The following is a 23,278-nucleotide window of genomic DNA, read 5'->3' as shown; positions in this document are numbered from 1 at the left end:
GTTTTCAAGCAAAACAGATCCAGCATTAGATTTTTACAGATTTTTCCACGTTGCTGGCTGCTACATTTTACACTATCAGAAGTTTTTTGGAGCTCTATCCCCATCTTCTTGCGCTGCCGTATATCCTCGACTTTGCACACATAAAGCTCTTATTAGTTGGTTCAAACATCTACAGAATGTCACCTAATTCATTGTAGCTTGTTTATACCTACACTATTTTAGAAAAGTTCAAGTGGTTGTCCTGAAGAAAGCGTACGTTATGCCAAAACGCGCGTAGAGGTCGCCACCCTACCTATTCAGTCTTTACAACCCTTGTTTATATTTTACCATTGGATGCGAATATGTCTGTTTTCTATTTTTTTTTATGATTTGATGTAACAATTGTTTCAATTGTATTGTTATTTTTTATATTTTGGACAGTAAGATTGTTGTATATTTTAGAATTCTTTTACATATGCAATAATAAAATAAAAACACTTTTTTAACTACAGTTTTTTGTTAGTGCACTGAATTTCTGTTTATTATCCTGCTTGTGTCTAACCCAATATCATACGGGTATCCAGATGCCTAGGAATTGTTATTATTTAAAATAGAGCAGTAAGCTGCAACAGCTGCCAACAGGAAATCATTACTTTCGTCTGCAAAAGTAGACGCCATCCAATTCAGCAATTCGAAGGAGCAAATGTGCTCATTGATTATCGGTGCTTCCAGCACCATAGCAGGGCAACTTGCATGGTACTTGATGTAACTCCGTGGGAGAAAATCTTGTGCAGCCGTACACACATCCCACTGAGTTAGTACACCAAGTGCAGCAGCATATGCCATACAACCAATACCGGAATATTCCCGCTCATGATTCACCAGTAAAGGAAAATCTGGTTCAGGCGACGCTGTGTTTGTGAGGCATAGATCCAACGCCCATTGGAAGGGACAGCACATGCATGAGAACACTGGCTGGATGCAAGTATACCAGGGATAGCGGAAAGACAAATTGTAAGTCACGCTGAAAGTGGCCAGTGGCAAGGTACCATAATAGTCAAGCATGCGGTTGCAAAGTAGCTGTAGTAGGGCTGGGTAGTGAATGAGCACAAATGGAGCAGCCATTTCTGAGCATGCAGATCAAGAGGAAAACTCCGGCAGCCAAAGCTAGTCGAAGTGGCAACCTGCTGAAAACATTTGAGAAAATAGAATGAATGAAAGCAGGGATCACACCAAAAATAGTTTGAAAACATGTTACAAGGCCAGATCTCAGAAGCTAAAAAAATGCACTAGCCTTGTTGTATCCGAAGCATTGAAAATGGAATGAATTAGTTCAGCAAAATGTTTTGGAAGATCAGTGTTTAAAAGATTATGAACTTCTGTTGTCGTGTTGGCCACCTGCAGGACATAAGTCTCAAGGTCAGAAGTGAAAGAAAGTTGTTTCTGGAACACTTAGGCGCTTATTTGGCTTAGCTTGTGGAAGTCTGCCTTCAAGGTCGGAATGGAAGGCTAAATCTTGGTATCGAAACTGCCCTGTGAGGGAGGAAACAGTACTTTTTACAGCAAACGATAAGGTTTTTTTTGCAGAGTTTTATATAGCGCGAACTAGACCCAAACCGAATCAGGTATCAGAGCGCTTTACATAGCACCAGTTACGTTACATGAGGACGGACACACATTCATTTTAGGCACGGGGAGATTAAGTGATTTGCCCAGAATCACAGGAGGTTTTGGCATCGTTACCGAGACTCGAACCCAGATACCCAGGTCCGAGGTCAAGCGCCCTAGCCGTTAGGCCAACTCCTCTCCCATTCCATACATTATGACACAGTCATAATGTATGGAATACCTTTTAAGATGCGGCAGCATTTTTCATGATTCCAGAGTAAATAAGTGCCATTACACAACATTGTTTCGTGTGTTGTTGATATTGTAGAGGATGTTGTATGAGTGTTATATCATGATCAGAATCAATTGCGGCTCACGGCTATGCCTTTAGAAACCAGTGCATTGGCTCGCAGCTGTGTGCCAGCGAGCCATCGGGCTGACAGCTCTACCTCTGTGAGCCGACCGGTTAGCTCGTAGGTGTGTTTCTACTAGCAGGCCTGGTGGCCCGTAGCTCTCCCTCTGCGAGCCAATATATATATTCAATGAAAAAACTTAGGTTTTACAGACGTTATAGTTAGAAATTAGCATTTAAAAAACCATTCAACTTCACTGAAAAAACCATAGGTTTCAGGCACTTTATAGTTAGAAATTAGCATTTAAAAAACCTTAGAAATTCACTGAAAAAACCATAGGTTTCAGGGGCATTATAGTTAGTTGCACATTTCACTCATACAAAATCATAGAAATGTCCCCGTTATAGTTAGTTCAGCTAACTATAACTCACGCCTCCGCAATGCACTGCTGATGAGGTCACATATTACATCATTCATGACATGGTCAGTGACATCACTGATGACATTACTGATGACATCTCAAATGACATCACTGATGACATCATCCAGTGAATGTGGTTTTCTTTAAAATGTAAATATGTATTATATATATACACCAAGCTGTATTGAAGAATGAGTGGCTGTATAAGTGTCTGGATGGAGGATTTAGTAGGTGTGTCACTGACTGTTTAGGTGAATGATTAAACGTGCCCTACTGAATGAATGGGTTAGTGACTAAACTGTGTGAATGTCTGTATCAGTCTGTCTGCTGTTGTATAAGCTGCTGCATGGGTTCTTCAGTAGCTACATGAGTGTCGATATGGGTTATTGATTGGTTGCTAGAGTATTTGTATGTGTGCCTCAGTGTGTGTGTGGGTGCGTGGGAGGTGTGTAACTCTGTGCATACATGTTTGAGTGGTTGATTCACTGGGAGTATGGGTTCAAGAGTGCATGTGAAACAGCTGTATGGGTGTTTGAGAGTGTGCATGGGTGTGTTAGTGACTGAATGGATGTCTCAGTGGTACATGTCCAAGTAACTACATATGTAAAAGGCAGTGTATGTGAAAGTTGGAGTATATAAATGACTATACGTGAAAATCAGTGATTGTGAGAGTGGCTGTATATATGAGTGTGCACTGATTGTATAAGAGAGTAATTATGTGTTTCTTTCTGTTTGCATAGGTAACTCTGGTGCTGATGTGTGAGTGTCTGTGTAGGTGTATGAGTGCATATGTTAGTGTTTTATTTATAAGAGACTGCATGTATAAGTAATTGTATGGGTGAATGAGTGAATGTATGTGTAGACCTAAGAACCAGTGACTAGATAAGTAGTAACTGGTATTGGTGTGTCTATGGTTTGGAAATGGTATTTTGTATGTTTGAGACGGTGTATTAAAGGTTATATTAAGGTGTGAGAAGATGCATCAGATTCTCACATGGATGATGTCATCAGTGATGTCATCAGTGATGTCACTGACCATGTCCATGTCATGAATGATGTAATATGTGACATCATCAGCAGTGCATTGCAGGGGCGTGAGTTATAGTTAGCTGAGGGTCAATAATAACACCCATTCTGAAAATACCACCATCCCAACAATTATTAATGATTAATATGTACACAATTTCATAAAAACCGTCCTATATAAAGTGTAAAATAGTGTAATTAGTGTACATATGTATATATATAAATTAAATTGTTGGGGGAGGATGAGGGGTGTACAAAAGCACTTGAGCATGACCATGTTCAGAAACCTTATCTCAAAAATGTACTTTACAGAATATATATATATAACACCTATCCTATATATAAAGAGCAATCACACGGGTGATCAGGAAGGAAAATTCTATAATGACCAAAACGGAATGACTGTAAAGCTATAAACTTGTAAATAGTAATTGGGAAATTGTTTTTGACAAAATCTGACTATGAACAGAGTACTTTACAAGGATTGAACCACCAAAATGGCTGTAAAAATATGCTGTCAATCAACTGTGCTGGGTTGACGGTCTAGATGACAAAGAAAAGGGAAAAGGGTACTTAGCACTGAGCACTTTAAAAATGGGGTCTAGACCACAGGACTCTATGGTCCAGTAGAAGGCTAGGAGTAGCCGAAACGCGTAGACCGTTATTTGATGCACTTTAATTTGCACATGGTGTGTAAATAAAATATATCTTCAAACTAACCTGTTGCAGTGCTGTGACTTCATCCATAAGGAGTTGTGGTAAGAAGAAACGAAGTGATATATATATATATATATATATATATATATATATATATATATATATATATGCATACGCCTTTTAAATATATGGGTGTGTATATATATATATATATATATATACATACATATATAAACATATATAATCTGCATATCTATATAAATACAAATATAAATGCATGCATACATATACATATATGCATACATGTGCATGTTATTTACATGAAAGTTTGAAAAACACTAATAAAAGCAAAGCTAAAAAGCCACCTCATTACAAACAGAATGGCTTTAACTTAAACAAGGGCGAGATCTATTGCATTTTCAATGCTTGTTTACTTTGGTTCCATCAATAAGGCATTCAGATGTGTCACACATTTGCCATAAATTCTGAATGTTAGCACTCTAGTTGCTCATTAGATCACTGTAGTAAAGCTACTGCTCACCAGGGAAGTCTGCTGCTGATAGTTAAACTGCATGTTTCAGTCTGCATGTCAGAATTTTTTAATGAAATAGAAGAGGATTTGAGAAGTCATTCAAAATGTGCCCTAATTTTTCTTTCTGAAGCACTAATCATACTTTCTATGTCAAAATGAACCCCCTCATTTTGTTCCTTTTTAAATTAAATGTTTTCAGACTTACCACTTTATTCCAATCAAGATGGCTTCTGGTGTGCCATACTTTTGTCATAAGTAAGACTGTTAGCGCTCTAGTTGTTCTTTAGAACACTCTGGGACATTCTGTCATTGGGCTATACTTGGGCTACATCTGGGTGATATTTGGGTTACATTTGGGCTCTTTTGTCTCTGGTGGCCATCTTGGGAGACTACATGTCAGAATTTTTTAATGAAATAGAATAGGATTTGAGAAGTCACTCAAAATGTGCCCTAATTTTTCTTTCTGCAGCACTAATCATACTTTCTATGGCAAAATATATCCTCATATTGTTCCTTTTTAAATTAAATGTTTTAAGAGTTACCACTTAATTCGAATCAAGATGGCTTCGTTTGTGCCATACTTTTGTCATACTTTTGTCATAAGTAAGACTGTTAGCGCTCTAGTTGTTCTTTAGAACACTCTGGGACATTCTGTCATTGGGCTATACTTGGGCTACATCTGGGTGATATTTGGGCTACATTTGGGCTCTTTTGTCTCTGGTGGCCATCTTGAGAGACTGCATGTCAGAATTTTGTTATGAAATAGAATAGGATTTGAGAAGTCACTCAAAATGTGCCCTAATTTTTCTTTCTGCAGCACTAATCATACTTTCTATGGCAAAATATATCCTCATATTGTTCCTTTTTAAATTAAATGTTTTAAGACTTACCACTTCATTCCAATCAAGATGGCTTCTGGTGTGCCATACTTTTGTCATAAGTAAGACTGTTAGCGCTCTAGTTGTTCTTTAGAACACTCTGGGAAGCTGCAGTAGAACACAAAGGAGTCAACTGACAGTCTCTGTCCTTGTTGGATGTTACATGTTTTACTGAGAATGCCAGACTTCATTCTCACATGACTGAGAAAGATAATGTGAATTTACAGAATTAAATATGCTTTCAGTTTAGCTTATAGATCCCCTTCCAAACCACCGTGGGAAAAGCATGAGATAATAGTTTTCTTTCAAACATGATTCATGATATCCCAGCAGAAGGCTTTTTCACATGGTAAAATCAACTTGGAACACACCACAATTCCTAAAATGAGTATGGTACCATCAACAAATGATTTATAATGTAACTAAAGTCCTAAAACCTTCTATTAACTGCAATGCTTTTTAATGAGGTGCTATCATGTATATTGGTCCCAAGATGGCTGCCAACACTTCTTGGATGAAGTGCTGACAGCCAATCAGATCTCACAATGAGATGTGTGGTTAGGCTCCGCCCAGATATATAAACTTTTTCACATTTGATTTTCTCAACAACTACTGGAGGGATTCACACCATTTAAACAAAAGGGCGATCTGCGAATCAGACTCTACCATTTTGCCAAATTTCTTGTAATTCCGTTCAGCCGTTCGGGCTGTAGCCGTGTCTATCGTCCTATGGAAATTGACATGGGGAAAACACGTTTTGGGGCCCCCCTTTTTTCTCGGCCCCCGCTTGACGAATCTTCCCAAGACTTTCAGAGAAGGAGCGGGCCATCTTCTTTGAGAAATTCGCGGAGATTCAACAACCGGCGCCAAAGTTATTCCCAATAGAATGTTGCAGATTTCCTATGGAAACTAGGTCCTAACTATAACTACCTACTGGCGACCGCCAGTAGGTAATATATATATATATATATATATATATATATATATATATATATATATATATATATATATATATATATATATATATATATATATATATATATATATATATATATATATATATATATACATACACATATATATATATATATATACAATATTTTTTAGAGTGTGTTCTAAAAAGATAAACAGGTGGCCGTCAAAATGTTCATTTCTTCGAAGTGACAGCAACCTACCATAGCGTGTTTAGCTTTTTTGCCTGCGTTCCTCAGAATGGTGAAAAATCGGCTTCCTGACATATTAGCATCTTTACCTGGTTCTCTGTCACTTCTGAAGTGTCCCCTGGGCTGATTATTATACTACTCAGCTGACTGTCATTTTAGATTACCTTTTAATGAAACCGTATCAAATCCTTCACGGCAGGAGTGGCGTCTCCTTCACCTGTAGTTCAAGCCAAGCATGTTCCGCAATTTAGTCATTGAAATAAATTGCAGTGAAATTAGAGCATTCATTAGGGCATCTGTAATCGGCCCAATCATTTCTTCGAGTAAACAAGTACATATTACAAAATACAGCACTAACCCAAAGGATGCAGCTTAGACTTCCTTTCAAGTGAAGCCGGCTCTGGGAGCTCCGTTTGATAGATGCCTCGCAGTATATTGCATTGATTTGCCAGGAGTCCTGCAGACGGTTAAAAGGCATAAAGTTTTCCATTTGAAACTCTTCCTTGCAGTTGGTGTCCACTAACAAGTCCAAAATCCAAAAGCAGGCCATAGAAGAGATACTGTGGGAAGAGAATAGTATGGGGTTTTGATTCCAGGTATTTTCTTATTTAAAAAAGAGATTCTTTAAAGGGGTTATGTTCATAATAAATATGTATATATTGATACAATTGAATATATTTGAAAAAATAGTTGTAAGACAAAGTACAATGTTGTTGCTAATTTGAATTGTATGACTGTATCTATCGGACTGGCTATAATCTACATTTTACATTGCAACATCATTGCTTTTCCTCAGGAAGGTTGAAAATTTAATTTGAAACAAAATAATAGATATTCTTTTACTTAAACGTGCCTTCATGTCTTGCAGGGTATTCTCTTTTCTACTCCTGACTGTTTAAAGACCCCTAACGATCTTGTGAAGTTGTACCTACATGAGTCCAACCGTGTTTATCGAGACAAGATGGTGGAAGAGAAAGACTTCGATATCTTTGATAAAATTCAACTGGAAATGGTGAAAAAGTTCTATGATGTATGTGTAAAAATGATTTTATTTAAATATGTTTGCTCTTTTTTTTAAGGATGAGGCAATTCAAAGACTTAGGTTTAAAACAATAGCATGCCTAAAAAGATGTTCTGAAGTGAAGCCTTCACACACACCCAGAACATGAATCTCTACCAGTGTTGACATATAAAATCTTAGTACCCCAGACAAATCTGGCCATGAGCCCCTGAAATGTCCCTTGGGTTGGTCACCTGGCTAGTAATACAAAATTCTCTGAGTGCAGACTGACACCCATGAAAGGCAAGACATTGGGGTTATACATTAAATTGATGTTCCACTCATCATTCAAATATTTTTGGTCTAAAGGAATCAATGTGTTGGGAATTGTTAAATATACTGGTGGCCACGGAAGGATTAATCTACGACCTCCTGGAAGTTTTATACTAAAAATGGCAAGTAATGCAGCTTTATTTTTGATAGATGAATGTTGATATGCTTCTCGTCTACATATAGCATTAAAACCCAAATATGGCTGTCGTTGCCAGGTCCCTGAAATGTTTCTAAAATTAATTTACATGAAGGTTGAACTTGTAGGGCCATGTATAATCAGTTCCTTCCTTTCTTTCTTTCTTTCTTTCTTTCTTTCTTTCTTTCTCTTTTTTTGCAACATGTTTTTTTTGTGTTTAAGAGTACCAAAAATAAAACAACAAGATAGAAATAAGCAATCATAGTATGAACATGCAGGTTCCAGGGAAGGATACAAGTGCACATATTATGAGCTGAGCATGAGGTAAACCTGACTCTTCATTGGGGATACACACTCATTTCCAGCCGCTGCGTCCTGACAAATATCGAATGGACCATCTATCAACCTAAAGCCTTGCTCATAGCAGAATAAAGGTCAAGGAGGGTAACGGGAAGAGGGGATGGGGATAAGATGGTGGGGGAAACCTGGTAGGGGGGAAAAGGGGAGTCAGTGACAAGGAGGTGTATGTTTCTCATGTACAAACAATTCCAGCAAGTAGGGGGTTCCTTTATCATCAGGTTTGTAATAAAACAACAAAAGCATGAGGGAAAGCAATCGGGTCAACACAATAAAAGTCAAAATCAGTATCAACATCAGTGCCAATAATAATAACAATGTATGTCAAGGTAAGAGATCTCCCGAACATTAAAAACCAAGAAAAGGTAAACAAGAAAAGAAACCATAACATCATCTTTGCTGGCCTGGTCAGCCATATGACCAACAGAATGATGCACCTCTTGAGAATGGAGGGCGGCTTCGAGCCCCCAGGACTCAAAGTAGGCAGTCATCCCAGATTAGGAGATGGCTCCTGCCTAATAAGAATTTAGTCCACAGATGAGACCTACGACCGCTAAAATGTAGGACCTCATATCTGCCTCTATTCCCTGAATTAGTGTCTGGGGAGCCCATAATGGTATAATATTAAGATCATAATGATATCCAGACACAACTGTCATCTTGATAGTCTGGACCTTTCCCCATAGGGACAGATTCAAATGTTGCCATTTGAGAAAGTCCTTCTTAGCGCATTCCCTTAATGATAGCAAATTGTCTTCACCACACGCACTAGACCTCCATTAACGCTAGTATTTAGATATCGAAGGCCTCTGGGTATCCATCATATATCATCATGCCCTATACATGCCCTGGTTAGGGGACGTGCCTCACATTTGGCCCAAATTATCTTATGTCCCTATAATTGGAAAGCTTTTTTAAAGATCATCATTGCGGCCTGGATATAGGAATCAGGGTGGGACAGGAGGAGCAAGATATTGTCCGCATTTAGTAATTGCTTCACCTCTTCTGAACCCACCCTGTTACCCTGGACCACGTAGCAAAGACGTAATGCCATTGACAAAAGTTCTAAGTCTATTTAGAGAAGCAGTGGGGAGAGAAGGCATCCCTACCAGTCTGAAATGCATCGGAGACATAGCTGCCACAGTTAATATCCGGTTCCAAATCACCAGAATCTTAGCGAGTACCTTAAGGCCAACATTGAGGAAGAAAACGGGCCAGTAGCTAGCACACTCACACAGATCTTTATTCTCTTTGGGAGGACCGTGATGGTGACTTTGTTAGATATGATTCCCAAGGATCCGGCCTTCACTGCCTTTTTGAAGGCGCTTGTCAATAGGGGAACTAGAAGTATTGTACCGGTCTTATAAAACTTCCCAGGTAAGCCATCTTCTCCACGTAATTTATAAGTAGAGGGCACTGCAATGGCTATGGACATTTCATCTTCCATGAACGCCCCTCCAGATATGTCTGGCCCTCCTCAGTGAGGGAGGGAAGGTGTAATGAGGTAGGAAGTCATCAATTTGTGCAGTGGAAACCTGGGACTCTAATGTGTAAAGCAGGTGAATATTAGGAAGCAAAACAAATAAGTCAGCATATTCCCATTGGCATTCCGAATAGATGAAAAGGCCCGTTAGGATTCTCATTGGGGCAGCTGCGCAGTCAAGAGCCAGCCCACCTTTTTGCTATGGTCATACCTGCACCATTGTAGCTTTACAGAAAAGCTGATATTGAAGTACAATTTGGCCATCTGTAATTCTTTCAGTAACGCAAGAGAGGGAGAAGTATTATAGCAAATAGAGCTCACTGACTATCGCCCCTAAACAGAGCAATTCCTCAATGGCTGTGATATCGCCACTGCAGAGTCCCTCATCAGGACCCCTCTCAAAGTGGCCTTCGGGGCTTCCCACAAAGCCCTATGGGAAAATACTGAGCCCTCACTGTCAACTAACAAGGAACAAAAGTATTGTTGGACGTGTTCTTTCTGCTTGGGCTGTTTATATGCAAAAGCTATCATCTGCCACCTTAGAGAAAGGGCTGAAGTGAGGCCGAAGTCAAGGGTGGGTTGGATCGGGCTGTGGTCAGTGATTGCCATTCCTAATATTTCACAACTTGTTAGCTCAGACAGTAGACGACCCTGAAGCAAGCAATAATCGATACGAGATTGGGTATCATGAGGGCAGGAAAGGAAAGTGTAGACCCTAGATAGAATAGGCGCCAGGTGCATGATCCATCTGTAGGTTCGGGAGCAGGGCCTGGCCTCTATGGTTGTGTATTGCTAGGTGGCCAGACTGATCCAAAATTGGATCCGACATCAGATTCCAGTTCCCACCCCTAAGGAGCTATGTGCATCCAAAGGATGTTATGAGTCCGGAGAGATGTGCTAGGAAGTGTGTCTTGTTAGTGTTGGGAGCGAATATCGATCCCACCACTAGGGTTGGGTCTCAAATCCATAATTTAGCAAATACCCTCTAGGCCTATTCATAAGTTCTGACAGGAGAGTTCTTGTCTTATGAATATCCCCACCCTTCATTTCTTGGAAGAACTATGGGAGGTAGATGGCATGTCAGGAGTCCTGAGCACTCTGCAGCTTATGACAGTGCCCACCCAATCCTGTTTGAGTTTTAGGTATTCTTCTGGTGTAAGGTTATTTTCTTGAAGGATTGCAATGTCCTCAAGTTTAGTGTGTAAATAGTGTAGGATTTTGTTACGCTTAAAATAGAATAAGTCATTAACCCGGTCATTGCTGCCGTCGGCCAACGGCCGTCGCAAGCACTACCTTGGTAGTGATGCGCACGTCCGTTGGCCGACGTGGCCCCGCCCACACAATAGAAACCCCGCACTGTGGCAAAATACTGTTAAGCAATTGCTGTATTGGTTTCCCCCACCAAAGTGTAACTGGAATATCCAGATAATCTGTGGTGCGTGTAGTGCAAATTCCCATGGCAGATCCAAAGGCCCTACCACCTCGGCTGATGTAATCTGGGTCTGCCAGGCTGAAAAGATCTAAGTTCGATATGGGGTCTGCACAGTGGCCAGATCCAATTGGCAATGGCCAGTCATGTGTGGAGTTGGCTGAGAGGGGGGGAGATAGGGTACCACCAAATAAAATCGGAAGTAGTGTTGCTATCAGTGGGTGAGAGTAAAGGGGATACCACCAGGGGATAGTGGAACGGGTGAGTCTCAGGGAACGACTTTGCCTCTTTATGGGAGGCTAGGAGGAGAATCTAGGATGTGAGAGGGAGCAAAGGGGAAAGAGAACTGGGGAAATCGTTTGGGTTTCAAACTAACTCCTGCGCCACTCATAACTAGTTCACACCCCACCCATTGGCAAGTAACAGAAATGGTGATTTGGCAGGGTTGGGGCTGCATAGCTATCTAGGCGTAGCTGAGCAAGGGAGAAGCAATGGGCCAGCCTCAGAGGAATGTATGGCGTTACAACGCATACATTCACAACGCATACCATTACAACGAAACTTTTACAACGCAGGATCCATTACAATGCATGCCATTACAATGCATGCCATTACAACGCATGCCATTACAACGCAGATGCTATTACAACGCATGCCATTACGGCGTAAGTATGGGTAAGTATTTGTTTTTTATTTTAATTAATGGGAATGTAATAGTAGTGTAAATGTTGGATAGTGTAGGGGTTAAAATTACTATTCTAACTCCAAGGGGGTGTAATAGTAGGGTAAGTGTTGGATAGTGTAGGGGTTAAAATTACTATTCTAACTCCAGGGGGTGTAATAGTAGGGTAAGTGTTGGATAGTGTAGGGGTTAAAATTAAATTAAATACTTACCCATACTTACGTTGTAATGGCATGAGTTGTAATAGCATCTGCGTTGTAATGGCATGCGTTGTAATGGATCCTGCATTGTAAAAGTTTTGTTGTAATGGTAGTGCGTTGTGAAAGTTGCGTTGTAATGGCTGTTTCCCCCTCAGAGAGAGACGAGCGAGGAGCTAGGAAGACTTCAGAGTAGCTTCAGGGACAGAGAGCTGTATCACGAAGAAAGAACCAGAGCGCCCAGGTAGACTGGCATTCACTCATCATAGACATAATTATGTAAATGCAAGACAGCGAGGTAGGGCTATGTGCCATGGAGCGCATCGGGGAAAGAAGGTAGGAAACGCACATGATTGGGTCTGTAGACCAGTGGGGAAACATATACATGCATGCACAAGTGAAAGGAGAAGTCCCCCCACACCCTCTGACGGCTAAATACAAGAAGAAAGACAGAGGGGAGCATACCGCCTAGTTGCAGGTGGAACAATTATATTCGGCCATCAACAGGCCCCACTGTGTAACCCTCCAATGTCTGCTAAGCACTGATCTCAATTTGTTCCTATCCTTCTTCTTATGGATGGCCTCTATGACTTGGTGCAGTCCTGCTTGATCCGATTCCCTGCATGAAAGCCCAGGCGACTGATGAGGCTTCTGCTGATGATGATGGCAAGGTGGCCTGTACCATCGCAGCCACTATGGTGGGACAGCCTGATGGTCTGGAAGAGCACCTGTTGTCCATGTTAGATTCATTGAGTGAATCCAAGAAGAATTCTAAGTTGTGCGGGTCGCAAAAGACCCTTGTCATGCAATCTATGGTTATTAGCATGTAGGCTGGATTCATTAACCCATACTTTATATCCCAGAGCTGGGAGGAGTGCCAGGAACCTTTTGTGTTTGAGAAAGGTGTTCGATGAATAGCCTGTTGAGAAAGTCACCCTCTGATCTTCTTAAAGCAATGAGTCCAGAAAGCGGTTAGCCACTTCCAGGATTAGTCGACGTGCTGATGGCGAAGAGAGCAAACAATGAATGGACTTGGGAAACACATCTGGGATTCCGCCTGTCATCGCACACAATGCACCCTTTAGAATTCCAATAGATTATTAAAATGTAGGTCCAGTATCTGGTGCAGCATAGTGCACAGGAAGGACAGCATATTCCCTCATTAAGCGTCCTCTGTAAATGCAAAACTTTTCTTGACTGGACTCATCATTCAAGTCAGTGGTCTTATGCTATAAGAAGTCAATGCCCTTGCCCTAGTCCGGTGTGCGATCAAACTGAGATTCAATCTGGTCCAGTCTCTGATCCACCTTATCCAACCGGGGCTGAAATATGAGCACCACCTGTCTCTGTGATTTCACCTTACTGTAAGTTCTGACATTTGTTTGTCCTTGTCAGACAGTGTTGTGCATATGGCAGCAATCTCCTTGAGTAGGGCCTCTATATCAGGTTGTGACTGGTGATCTGCGTCCAGTGCCTGGAATGGCTTGAGACAGGCCACAGCCTTGGAGAACAGAATCCAGAAGTTGGCCCTCCACACCCAACAGTCTGGTGACTCTTCTCTCCTCTCCCACCGGTGTGGATTCAGTGGGACGTCTGCTAGGTGCTGTCATTGCTGAGGTGTGTGTGGTCTACCACGCCACTGTTGAGAAAGCGATATTCCATACAGCTGGCCTGTCTGTTTGGGGAATTTCGCGGATGCTCCTGTGGGAGGGATCCGGCCTTCTAGGGTCAGACCACACAGACCTGATCCGGCACCATCTTGTAGTGTTAGCAAAGAGTGGTCATCTTTGTTGGCTCCAAGCTCTGCTTCCTGTATAATGGGTTTAATTTTCACCTCCTGGTTTTCTGCTGACCTTCTCCTGGCACCATATCCCATTCCAGCTTTTCGAATCATCCATTTGTACCATAATATTTAGGCCTGGGCAAAATGTTAATTATGCTGGCATAATTTGCTTTTAATTTCCTGAATTTCGCTTTAAGCTTGTTACGCGAAATTCCTAAAATTACTCCATTACACCAGTGCATAGTTATGTAATTTGCGGTAAAACATCTACCACGAGGGCAAGTGAACAACAAAACACAAGTGGATGCTGTTCGCTGTGCTTTTGTTTTTTTGCACAATTTGCTCGCACTAAATCCATATTCTCATCAAAAATTGATGCGAGAATGCATTTTATGCTAAAGCGCTAATACATGGAATAGCATTTTGCATAATTTTGCCTAAATTTCGTGCAATTGCACAAAAGAAAATAATGCAAATTTCACACACCCCTAATTCTGACATTTTCTAAATGGTTGAAGCTGCCTTTTCTCCTTTAATTCTAGGAGGATGGACAAAGAGTCACAAGCTATATAGTAGGTAACACATATAACAGAATGACCACTATGGACTTAACTGGATATGTCTAGTTGATAACCGAAGGAGCAGCAGTATCTTTTCGAAAAGACAGGGGCAAGTGGCATGCGCCCAAAGCTCTCTACCATAATTCCTCTCCCCATAATTTTTTCTTCATTGGTTTAAAACGTATACATTGTCCATCCCACTCCAATTCCCATGCACAGCTTTCTTGAGCACAGTTTGATGAAGATCCTTAGGCAGTTATTTTTCCCTAATCCTAAATGTGTTCTGCTCACTGGCCCAGCCTGCACTGTAGACAATTTATGTTTATCTCTCAGTGGCCCACCATTCTAAATCTAAATTTGAATGCAATATCATTACACACAACATAATGACGACAATGTATTAGTAAAGATGGATGCGGCCCTCCAAAAATATGCACTTATTAACCTAAGTCTAGGCAAAAAAAGGTCTATCATTATCATTTTTGCTGCCTTTACACAAACCATTAGATCAATGAAAATGTAACCAAAGAGCAGAACTTCTTTAGTGAGTGTTTTGTTATAGAACAGATCAGGGTTATAGTCCATGTCCTACACCTCTACAGATTTAAACTAATGTAGTTGGTTACCCTGGCACGTAGACTGTTCTCTGTAAACAAGAAGATTGGCTTGGGAAGTGGTCATACAATCCGCACCATTCTACTTTTTAACATGGGAGTTTCGGGTGCAATGGCTTGGACTCCTAGTGGACTTGGCAGCATTATTACTGTAAATCCCATGTCAATAGCATTTGCTAATCCATTCTTCACCCACGTTCTAGATTGTGTGTTTAGAGCAAGCCATTATCATCTTGGAAATGTATTCAATTTTCAAGAACTCTTTCTTTAGAAGTGACTCTAGGAACAACTGAGTTACACAGGCTCATGGGGAAGTAAGGTCCTGCCTGCTTAAAGTTACAGTGCTACTTAGTTCAAACCCAGCTGTATCCTTCTCCCTGTGATTGTTTATAGTGTTGCAAAGTGGTAGATTACTGCAACCTGGACACAGACCGAATGCCTAAGCTTCTGCCTCAATTCGCCATCCATTGCTCACGTTAAAATGATCTCTGTTTTTCATTAAACTGCTTTCTTGCTGAACACCCCCAACTTTCATCTTCACACCATCTTCCACCTGGCACCCTGTCCTCTCGCTATCCTTGTCCACGGTTTCGAAACATTCTAAAGTTGACGAAAAGTAAAATTCTATGTTGTACGAAATAACAAAAATAGTTCAAATCAAAATATCAATTTCCCAAGCCTTCTACCGTATTTAATACTGTATTCATTAAAATTATCCCGTCTCTTTCCTTTCTACATCACGTTTTCCATTACCCACAGTGCACTTTTTTCTTCAGAATAAATGCTATATTTTGCTTTACTTGTAACAACAGTTTTTGGCTCTAAACATTTTTAATGGAAATAGACAATGATTTGCATGTTTGTTTCTGACCCCTCTGGATAATTTATAGTTGATAGTTTCAATTCAAACAGGACCAGCTCAAACTTTGATCCTTGTTAGAATTGGGGGCCTCTAGTTGGCAATTGTTTGCACCTTTGTCCAAGAAGGGATCCTTCTTCCTAGTCAGGTTAAGGGGGATACACTTCTAAAATAACCCCTGCTCACCCACTTGGTAGCTTGGCATGAGCAGACAGGCTTATCTCAGAGGCAGTATGTAAGGCATGTGTGCACACATACAATAATACAGTGAAAACACTACAAATGGGTACCACACCAGTTTAGAAAAATAAGTAATCCTTATCTAAACCAAACAAAACCAAAATGACATAAATCCACAATACAGTCATCGAAATATTACTTTTAAAAGGTAGAAACAGTTCTGTCGATAGTAAACTATATTTGCAACAAATTCAACACAAAGTACCTTCCATGCGTCACAGTCACAAACAAAAACAGCCCCAGGGAAGGTGATGCGTCGGATCTTTATGCCCATGGAAGATGCTGCATCAATTCCTTTCTTCAGGGAAGGTGATGCTTTAGTTCCTTACTACCACACAGGGGAGGTGATGCTTCCGTTCCTTACTGAAGTGGAGGTGATGCTTCAGTTTCTTACTGTGCGAGGAGGTGATGCATTGGCTTCTTACTGCGGCCCCGGAGTTGTTGTAGACACGGTGCCCAGTACAATGCATGAGGATCGGGGATGCGACGGTTCTCGGCAACAGCACTATGTTGGTTTCTTCAGCCGTGGTCCCACGATGCATTGGTTCTTGTGGCCGCACAGCAGGGCCTGCGTCGGAATCGGTGCGGTGATCTCGAACTTCGTAGATCGTGCTCTTGATGCAGCATGCAGTGATTTCTACAGCTGCGGGCAGGCGCTGAGTCGGCTTCTTCGGCAATTCATTGGAAACAGGTGCTGATGTGTTGCGCTTCCCATGGTTTAAAAAAAAAATAATTATTGGCATTTCACAAGAGATGGCAATACAAGAGTACATCAGCAGTAGTATACATAGACACATTGGGTGTGTTTCAACCATTATGAGGCTTCTTAACCATGCTTTACAACATTATCGTGTACAGAGCTTCCTGTATTTTTGCACAAATCAATACCGCATTTCGCGACCAGATACTTGAACGTGCCTTTTATTACAGCTTAACTCCCTCAACACCCCTCCCCCACGCGGACATCTCTTGGATTTGTGCTTAACATTGTTGCATTACTTTTCCAGCTCCCAACATTGGAAACAACCTGCAGAGGTCCAACACAGTCACAGGCACCTCTTGGCAGGTCAGAACTCCCAGCAAAGCAGTTCAAGGGAGCTTTTGGTGAAGTCTTTGTATCCCTGAGACTTCAAAACAGGAGGCAAGCTCTCATTCTAGCTTTTGGAGACCTTCCTCAAGCAGGAGACACAGCCCACAACAAAGTCTTTATCCTCCTTGGCAGAAACAGCTACTTCAGGGCAACCCCTAACAGCCCACAGCATTGGGGCAGTACTTCTCCTTCAGTTTCTCCAGCACTTTTCCTTGGCAAAGGTTCCTCTTGAATTCCAGAAATAATCTAAAAGTCTGGGGTCTGGCCCTACTTTTTATAGCACAAATTCCTTTTTTCTCTGGTGGCAGAGAAGTTCTTTGCCCAGCCCAAACCAGCTGTGTCCATTCTGGTGCAGCTTTCTGCCAGGAAGTGGACCCCATATTGTCCAAGGCAGGCAGGCCAATTCAGGTGTGAAAGAAATCTCCTTCCCCTACTCTGAATGCAGTCCAGGTATATTCGGCCAGCCCTGACTCACCCTCGAAAGGCATGACACACTTCACCCCCCCCCCCAAGTGGTTGTCTGAACAGAATGCCCATCCTCAGCCCCTGTCACTCCAAAGCCAGACAGCCAATACACAACACTAGCAGTGGCACACAGAAGTAAATGTAAATGTAAATGTACAGGAATTTATATAGCGCAAATCACCAAGCGGATTCTAAGCGCTTGCTTAGGGAACCCGTCCTGGTATTCCCCTGTGAGATAACCCCGGCAGGGTATCCGCAAGGTGAAAGCCAGGCATCCCGCCACGAGGGGCCATTGTGGAGATTAAGCAAGCTATTGCCCAGAGTCGCAGAGTGTGAACCCGTGAATCGAGTAGGCACAGGAGCGAGAATTGTCGAGTCCATGGACTTTTTAGGACTCAAGACCCAGCCGAGCCGGGAATTGAACCCTGGTCCCGGGCTGACCTCTGCTTCCAGGTCTGCCTCCTCTAACCCGTGAGCCACACTTCTCCACTTCTAACCCGTGAGCCACACTTCTCCACTTCTCCACAGGATCGCTAAGCAAGAACATTCTTACTTTCTAAAAGTAGTATTTTCAAACACAGAATGTAAAAATCATCCTCACTAAAATATGCATCTTTATATGCTGAGTTCAGCCATACTAAACCCTACCTTCCTATCTTGTCCCAATGGGAAGTTATATTTATAAGATGTTATAAATGAACTGCTATTCTATCCTATGGGACAGATTGCCTTTCAATAGTGAAAAAGGAAATTGGCAGTATTTCACTATCAGGACATGTCACACACATCAAGACATGTGCTAACTCTAATATACATTGCACCCCGCCCACAGGGGTACCTTGGGACTACCTGATGGGTGACTCACATGTAAGAAATGGGAAGGTTAGGGCCTGGCAAGTGGGTGTACTTGCCAGGCCGACATAGCAGTGCCAGACTGCACACACAGTGGAATGGCAGGCCTGAGACCCTTTTGCAAGGCTACTTGAGTGGGTGACACAATCAGTGCTGCAAGCTCATTAGCAGTATTTGGTTTACAGGCCCTGGGTATACAGAGTGCACTGTACAAGGGATTTAACAGTAAACCAAATAAGCCAATTATGGAAACACTAATCCATGACAACAATTTACAGAGGGAACACTTGTACTTCGGAACTGAACAGCAGTGGCAAAGTGCCCAGCACATATAGACCAGCAAAAACGAAGTCTAATACACAGTAAAAACACAGGAGGCAAAGGCAAAAATACAGGGAAATACACCAAGAATGCCAGGTCTTACAATTCTGTTGTAATCAATTAATTGAATGTATAACATATTCTTTTTCTTGTTCCTAGTTTTCCTGATGTGTGCAAGGATTGTTTCCTGTAACCTGCCACTGTTGAGAACACCTGATCTTTTTTAGGAGATATTAGTTTGTTCTAAATGACTCTTACCACTCTAAATGTTCTTCCTCCTTTTAGGATATCGATGAAATGCTGGAGCAGAGTCAGCAGATGAACATGTACTGCCACTTCGCTAATGGAGTGGGCGAACCCAAGTATATGCCAGTTCAGACCTGGGAGTCGTTGAACAAAATTCTGGTGGAAGCACTGGACAATCACAATGAGGTCAATGCTGTGATGAATTTGGTTCTGTTTGAGGATGCAATGTGTCACATGTAAGTACCTTATTCTTTAAAATAGGTGTATTTTATCTTTAGTTTTCCTCATAGTATTTGCTAAAGCCCTGCACAAATAGTTTTGGAGGCTACGCATTGTAGGAACTTGCCAACCTAAAGTCTTGCATATATCACTTTTAAATATTAGGCACCCTACCTTATGGGAAATTTAGGTATGATGTATTTAGTATTTAAATGTAGGATTCTTTCCTGCCAAAAGATTTATATTTACACTTGTAGGCCTGAAGTCTTGCTTTCTTTGCCATCCTACTGGAGGGCACAATATGTGCTGCAGTTCATGGGTGACAATTAACTTCCCATGTCATTGGTGTATATACCAAAGAATGTGAAATGTGCCAGTAAGTCCTTGTCCGTGACCGGCGCCTGGTCCTTCCCCTCCACTTTCACATGGAAACAAGGGGAAAAGTCACTTCGAACCACTGCGCTCCTTCGGGCAATATGAAGATGTTGGAGTGCTCACATACGCAGCACTTCTTCAGTCAGGGTGATTGAAGGAGGGAAGCGCTCTCCACATTCTGTCCCTCACAAACCAAGCACTAGGCTCAGGTAGGGCCAAACATACAGCACACTGGCCTGAGTGAAGCACACAGAGCCCTTGAAGCTCTGTGGAGTTAATGGTTGCAGAGCACAACACAGAGAGCTCTGTCCAAAGTAAAAAATAGTTGTATAGCTCAACACATGGACATTTCCACCAGGAAGACTTTGATGGCCCTGTGTCTTCCACAACAGAAGGCCAGCACACACAGGCCCTTGGAGATTCCCTTCACAAGCAGGATGCCACAGCTGGGCCAAAAGAATGAGTCCTTTTCCTCAACCTCAGACAGAGGCAGCAACTGCAGGCCAACCTCACAGAGCACACAGCAAAGGGGCAGTACTCCTCCTTACAGATCTTCAGCTCCACATCTTGGTAGGGTCCTCTTGTTCCTTGAAGTAATCTAAAGTTCTGGGGTTTTAATACCCCAAAATGTCTTTGTTCTCCTTCTGCAACGGTCTCTGAGCCCAGTCCAAATCAGTTCTGCATTCACTGGTGCAGCATTACCTCCCACCACTCTAAATGCAGACCAGGTCTATTCAGCCCTGTGGTGAGTCACCCTGGCAAGGCAGGGCACACCTCAACCCCCCTCAGTGACTGTCTAGAGTGAATTCACATCTCAGCTCCTGTCACTCACACACCAGAAGCTGAATACACAAACAGCCAGAAGCACACAGAATGATAAAGTAAGAAAATGCCCACTTACTAAAAGTAGCATTTTCAAACACAGGATTTAAAAACTACCTTCACCAAAAGGTGTCTTAATAAATCCTGAGTTCGGAGAGTCTAAACTTAATGTTCCTATCTTGTCTCTATTGCAAGTTACACATGTAAAAATGTTACAGTACAACTCCAATGACAAGCCTATGCTACAGAAAGCCTTTCAACAGTACAAAACGGAATTACACAGTATTTCACTGTCAGGACATGTCACACACACTAGTATAAGTCCTACCTTTCACATACACTGCACCCTGCCCATGTGGGTACCTTGGGCCTACCTTAGGGGTGCCTTACATGTAAAGAAAGGCAAGGTTTGGTCCTGGCAAGTGGTTGCACTTGCCAGGACATTATGGCAGTTCACAACTGTGCGCGCCGACACTACAGTGGTTGGTCTGAGATACATTTACAGGGCTAGTTATGTGGGTGGCATAACCAGTGCTGCAAGCCCACTAGTAGCATTTGATTTACAGGCCCTGGCACACACTGTGCACTTTACTAGGGACTTACCAATAAATCAAATATGCCAATCGTGGATAACCAATCATTGTCACAATTTATAAAGAGAGCATATGCACTTTAGTACTGGTCAGCAGTGGCAAAGTGCACAGAATTGTATAGCCAACAAAAACAAGGTGCGAATAATAGGAGGCAAAAGGCAAAACGTTTGGAACAAACCTGTCAAAAGGGCAAGGTCTAACACCTACTCATAGAAAAGTCTCCATTAATTCATGATGCTCATTACATATGCTCCATACTCTTGTTTTTCAATTTAAATTGAATACACTAGGTATTTCCATTTAGAGCCAAAGGACTGCTCTGCAGTTCTAGAGTGCTCAACAAATACCATTTAACGTGCCATGGAAGTCTGCATCAGTATTTCACATGCAGATCCAAGATGGTCTTAGAAATGGATGTCTGTGAAAAAGCAGCTATGCCTTCCTGCCTATAGCATGCAGTACAAAGGATGAACAAAATGTGTATTTATACTGTAAAATTCACCCCCTGTGACATCAGCATCATATCTCTGAATAAAATGATTTTTTTAAACAATGCAATGGCATTCCTTTATTGACCTCAAAAGAAAAAAAAATGTTGGGTTTGAACCCCAGCAGATCATCTCGGGACCATGATGACATTCACAGATTCCTGCAATTGATGCTTAATCCAGTGAACCACCAGACTCATCTGAACTAGCTGAACATCTAGCTCGGATATGCTGAACATCCAAGGAAGCCGGTCCATGCCAGATTTTATAGGACATCGACATAAGATGAATGTTCATTCTACAATGCCAAAGTTTACTCCTTCATTTAATCAGACCAGCCTGGCTATATGTTTCAGGTCATTTATTCAGTTTTATGTATATAATTGCTCTACCCTGTTCTGGTGCATGGCCTGAATTGGTTTTACAGCTCTAACTCGCTTAGCATCTAAATTTCAGGCGGTAAAGTTTAGCCATTATATTTTTCCTTCGAAATAAAATATATTGCACTGAACATAAAGACGTCTCTATGTTTTAATTTAATTTTTCTGGTAAGTGCATATAAATAGATTGTCTATTGTGCAGAACCTTCCCACAGTCCCTCGAATGAATTATGTGAGAAATAAAGGTAGGGGTTTTTATATTGCAATTTTTTTTTTCATTTGAATTAGATAACTTTGCTCTGTTGTATTTTTTTTTATAAAATACTTCAGCTCTGATTAGTTGGTGTAACCCACTGATGGGCAATTTAAAGCTATTGGTCTGTTGTCTAATGCACAGGAGGGCCTGGAATACAACGGACTTTGATTTATATCTTTAATTTTGAGGGTTTCTTCTTTGCCCTTCTCTAGCCTATAAAGGGTGATGCACAGAGCCAGGCAGAGCATCCCCCGCCTCTTCCCTGATGTTACAGGTAGTGGATGAATAAGTGAATTAGTATCTGTGGCGGTAAAACACACGCTGATGGCTCTCAACCAACCCCACGCGCCCTGCTAATTTCAGACGCAATCTCTTGGTTCATTGCCTTGAAATTAATGAGTCCGTTTCCTTTCTTAACACCATTAATAATCTGAACACCGAATGGAGAAAAATGAAAGCAGACGACTAGGCAAAGTCCTAACCGAATTGAGGGCTTTTCTTTTGTTTCCCCGCTTTAATTAAAATGCAAATGCGATGCAATTTTGTTTCGGCTGAATGTGTTTCATGGACTTGAATAGTGACAGATAAGAGCCGCAGGCATGTGTGCATCATTTCTTTTCAAGACCCAGGTTTGTGTGTTTTATATTTATCATTAAGTTTTCTGGGAGGTAATCACAGTGTCGAGCAACACATGGCGCAGGTACATTTTCTGCTGCACGTTTTCTTGTAAGATGTGTGTTTCTTTATGTATTTAAGGCGCATGTAAATAAGAGTTCTTTCTGTGGTAATCCACGAGTGTGTCATGGCATTCTGCCTTGCTCTGTGACGACGATGCGTCTGGATGCTACCACCGTGGCCATCTCACACCAAACGCCACCAAA

At 41.6% G+C, this 23,278-nt stretch overlaps 1 protein-coding gene across 1 annotated transcript in view; it reads left to right on the top strand.

The window, feature by feature from the left end:
* Positions 1–23,278, top strand: part of DNAH9 (dynein axonemal heavy chain 9) — a 1,695,107-nt gene that overhangs the window by 944,695 nt on the left and 727,134 nt on the right. Inside the window, exons 42-43 of the mRNA XM_078654721.1 lie at positions 7,486–7,647; positions 19,304–19,500. Of these exons, the coding sequence (XP_078510847.1) occupies positions 7,486–7,647; positions 19,304–19,500 (359 nt within the window). The remainder of the gene's footprint in view (positions 1–7,485; positions 7,648–19,303; positions 19,501–23,278) is intronic.

The sequence above is a fragment of the Lissotriton helveticus genome, chromosome 7 (assembly GCF_964261635.1).
Source record: "Lissotriton helveticus chromosome 7, aLisHel1.1, whole genome shotgun sequence".
Classification (NCBI taxonomy): Eukaryota; Metazoa; Chordata; class Amphibia; order Caudata; family Salamandridae; genus Lissotriton; species Lissotriton helveticus.
Note: the sequence above shows the minus strand (reverse complement) of the source record. Positions and strands in the feature narration are given on the sequence as shown.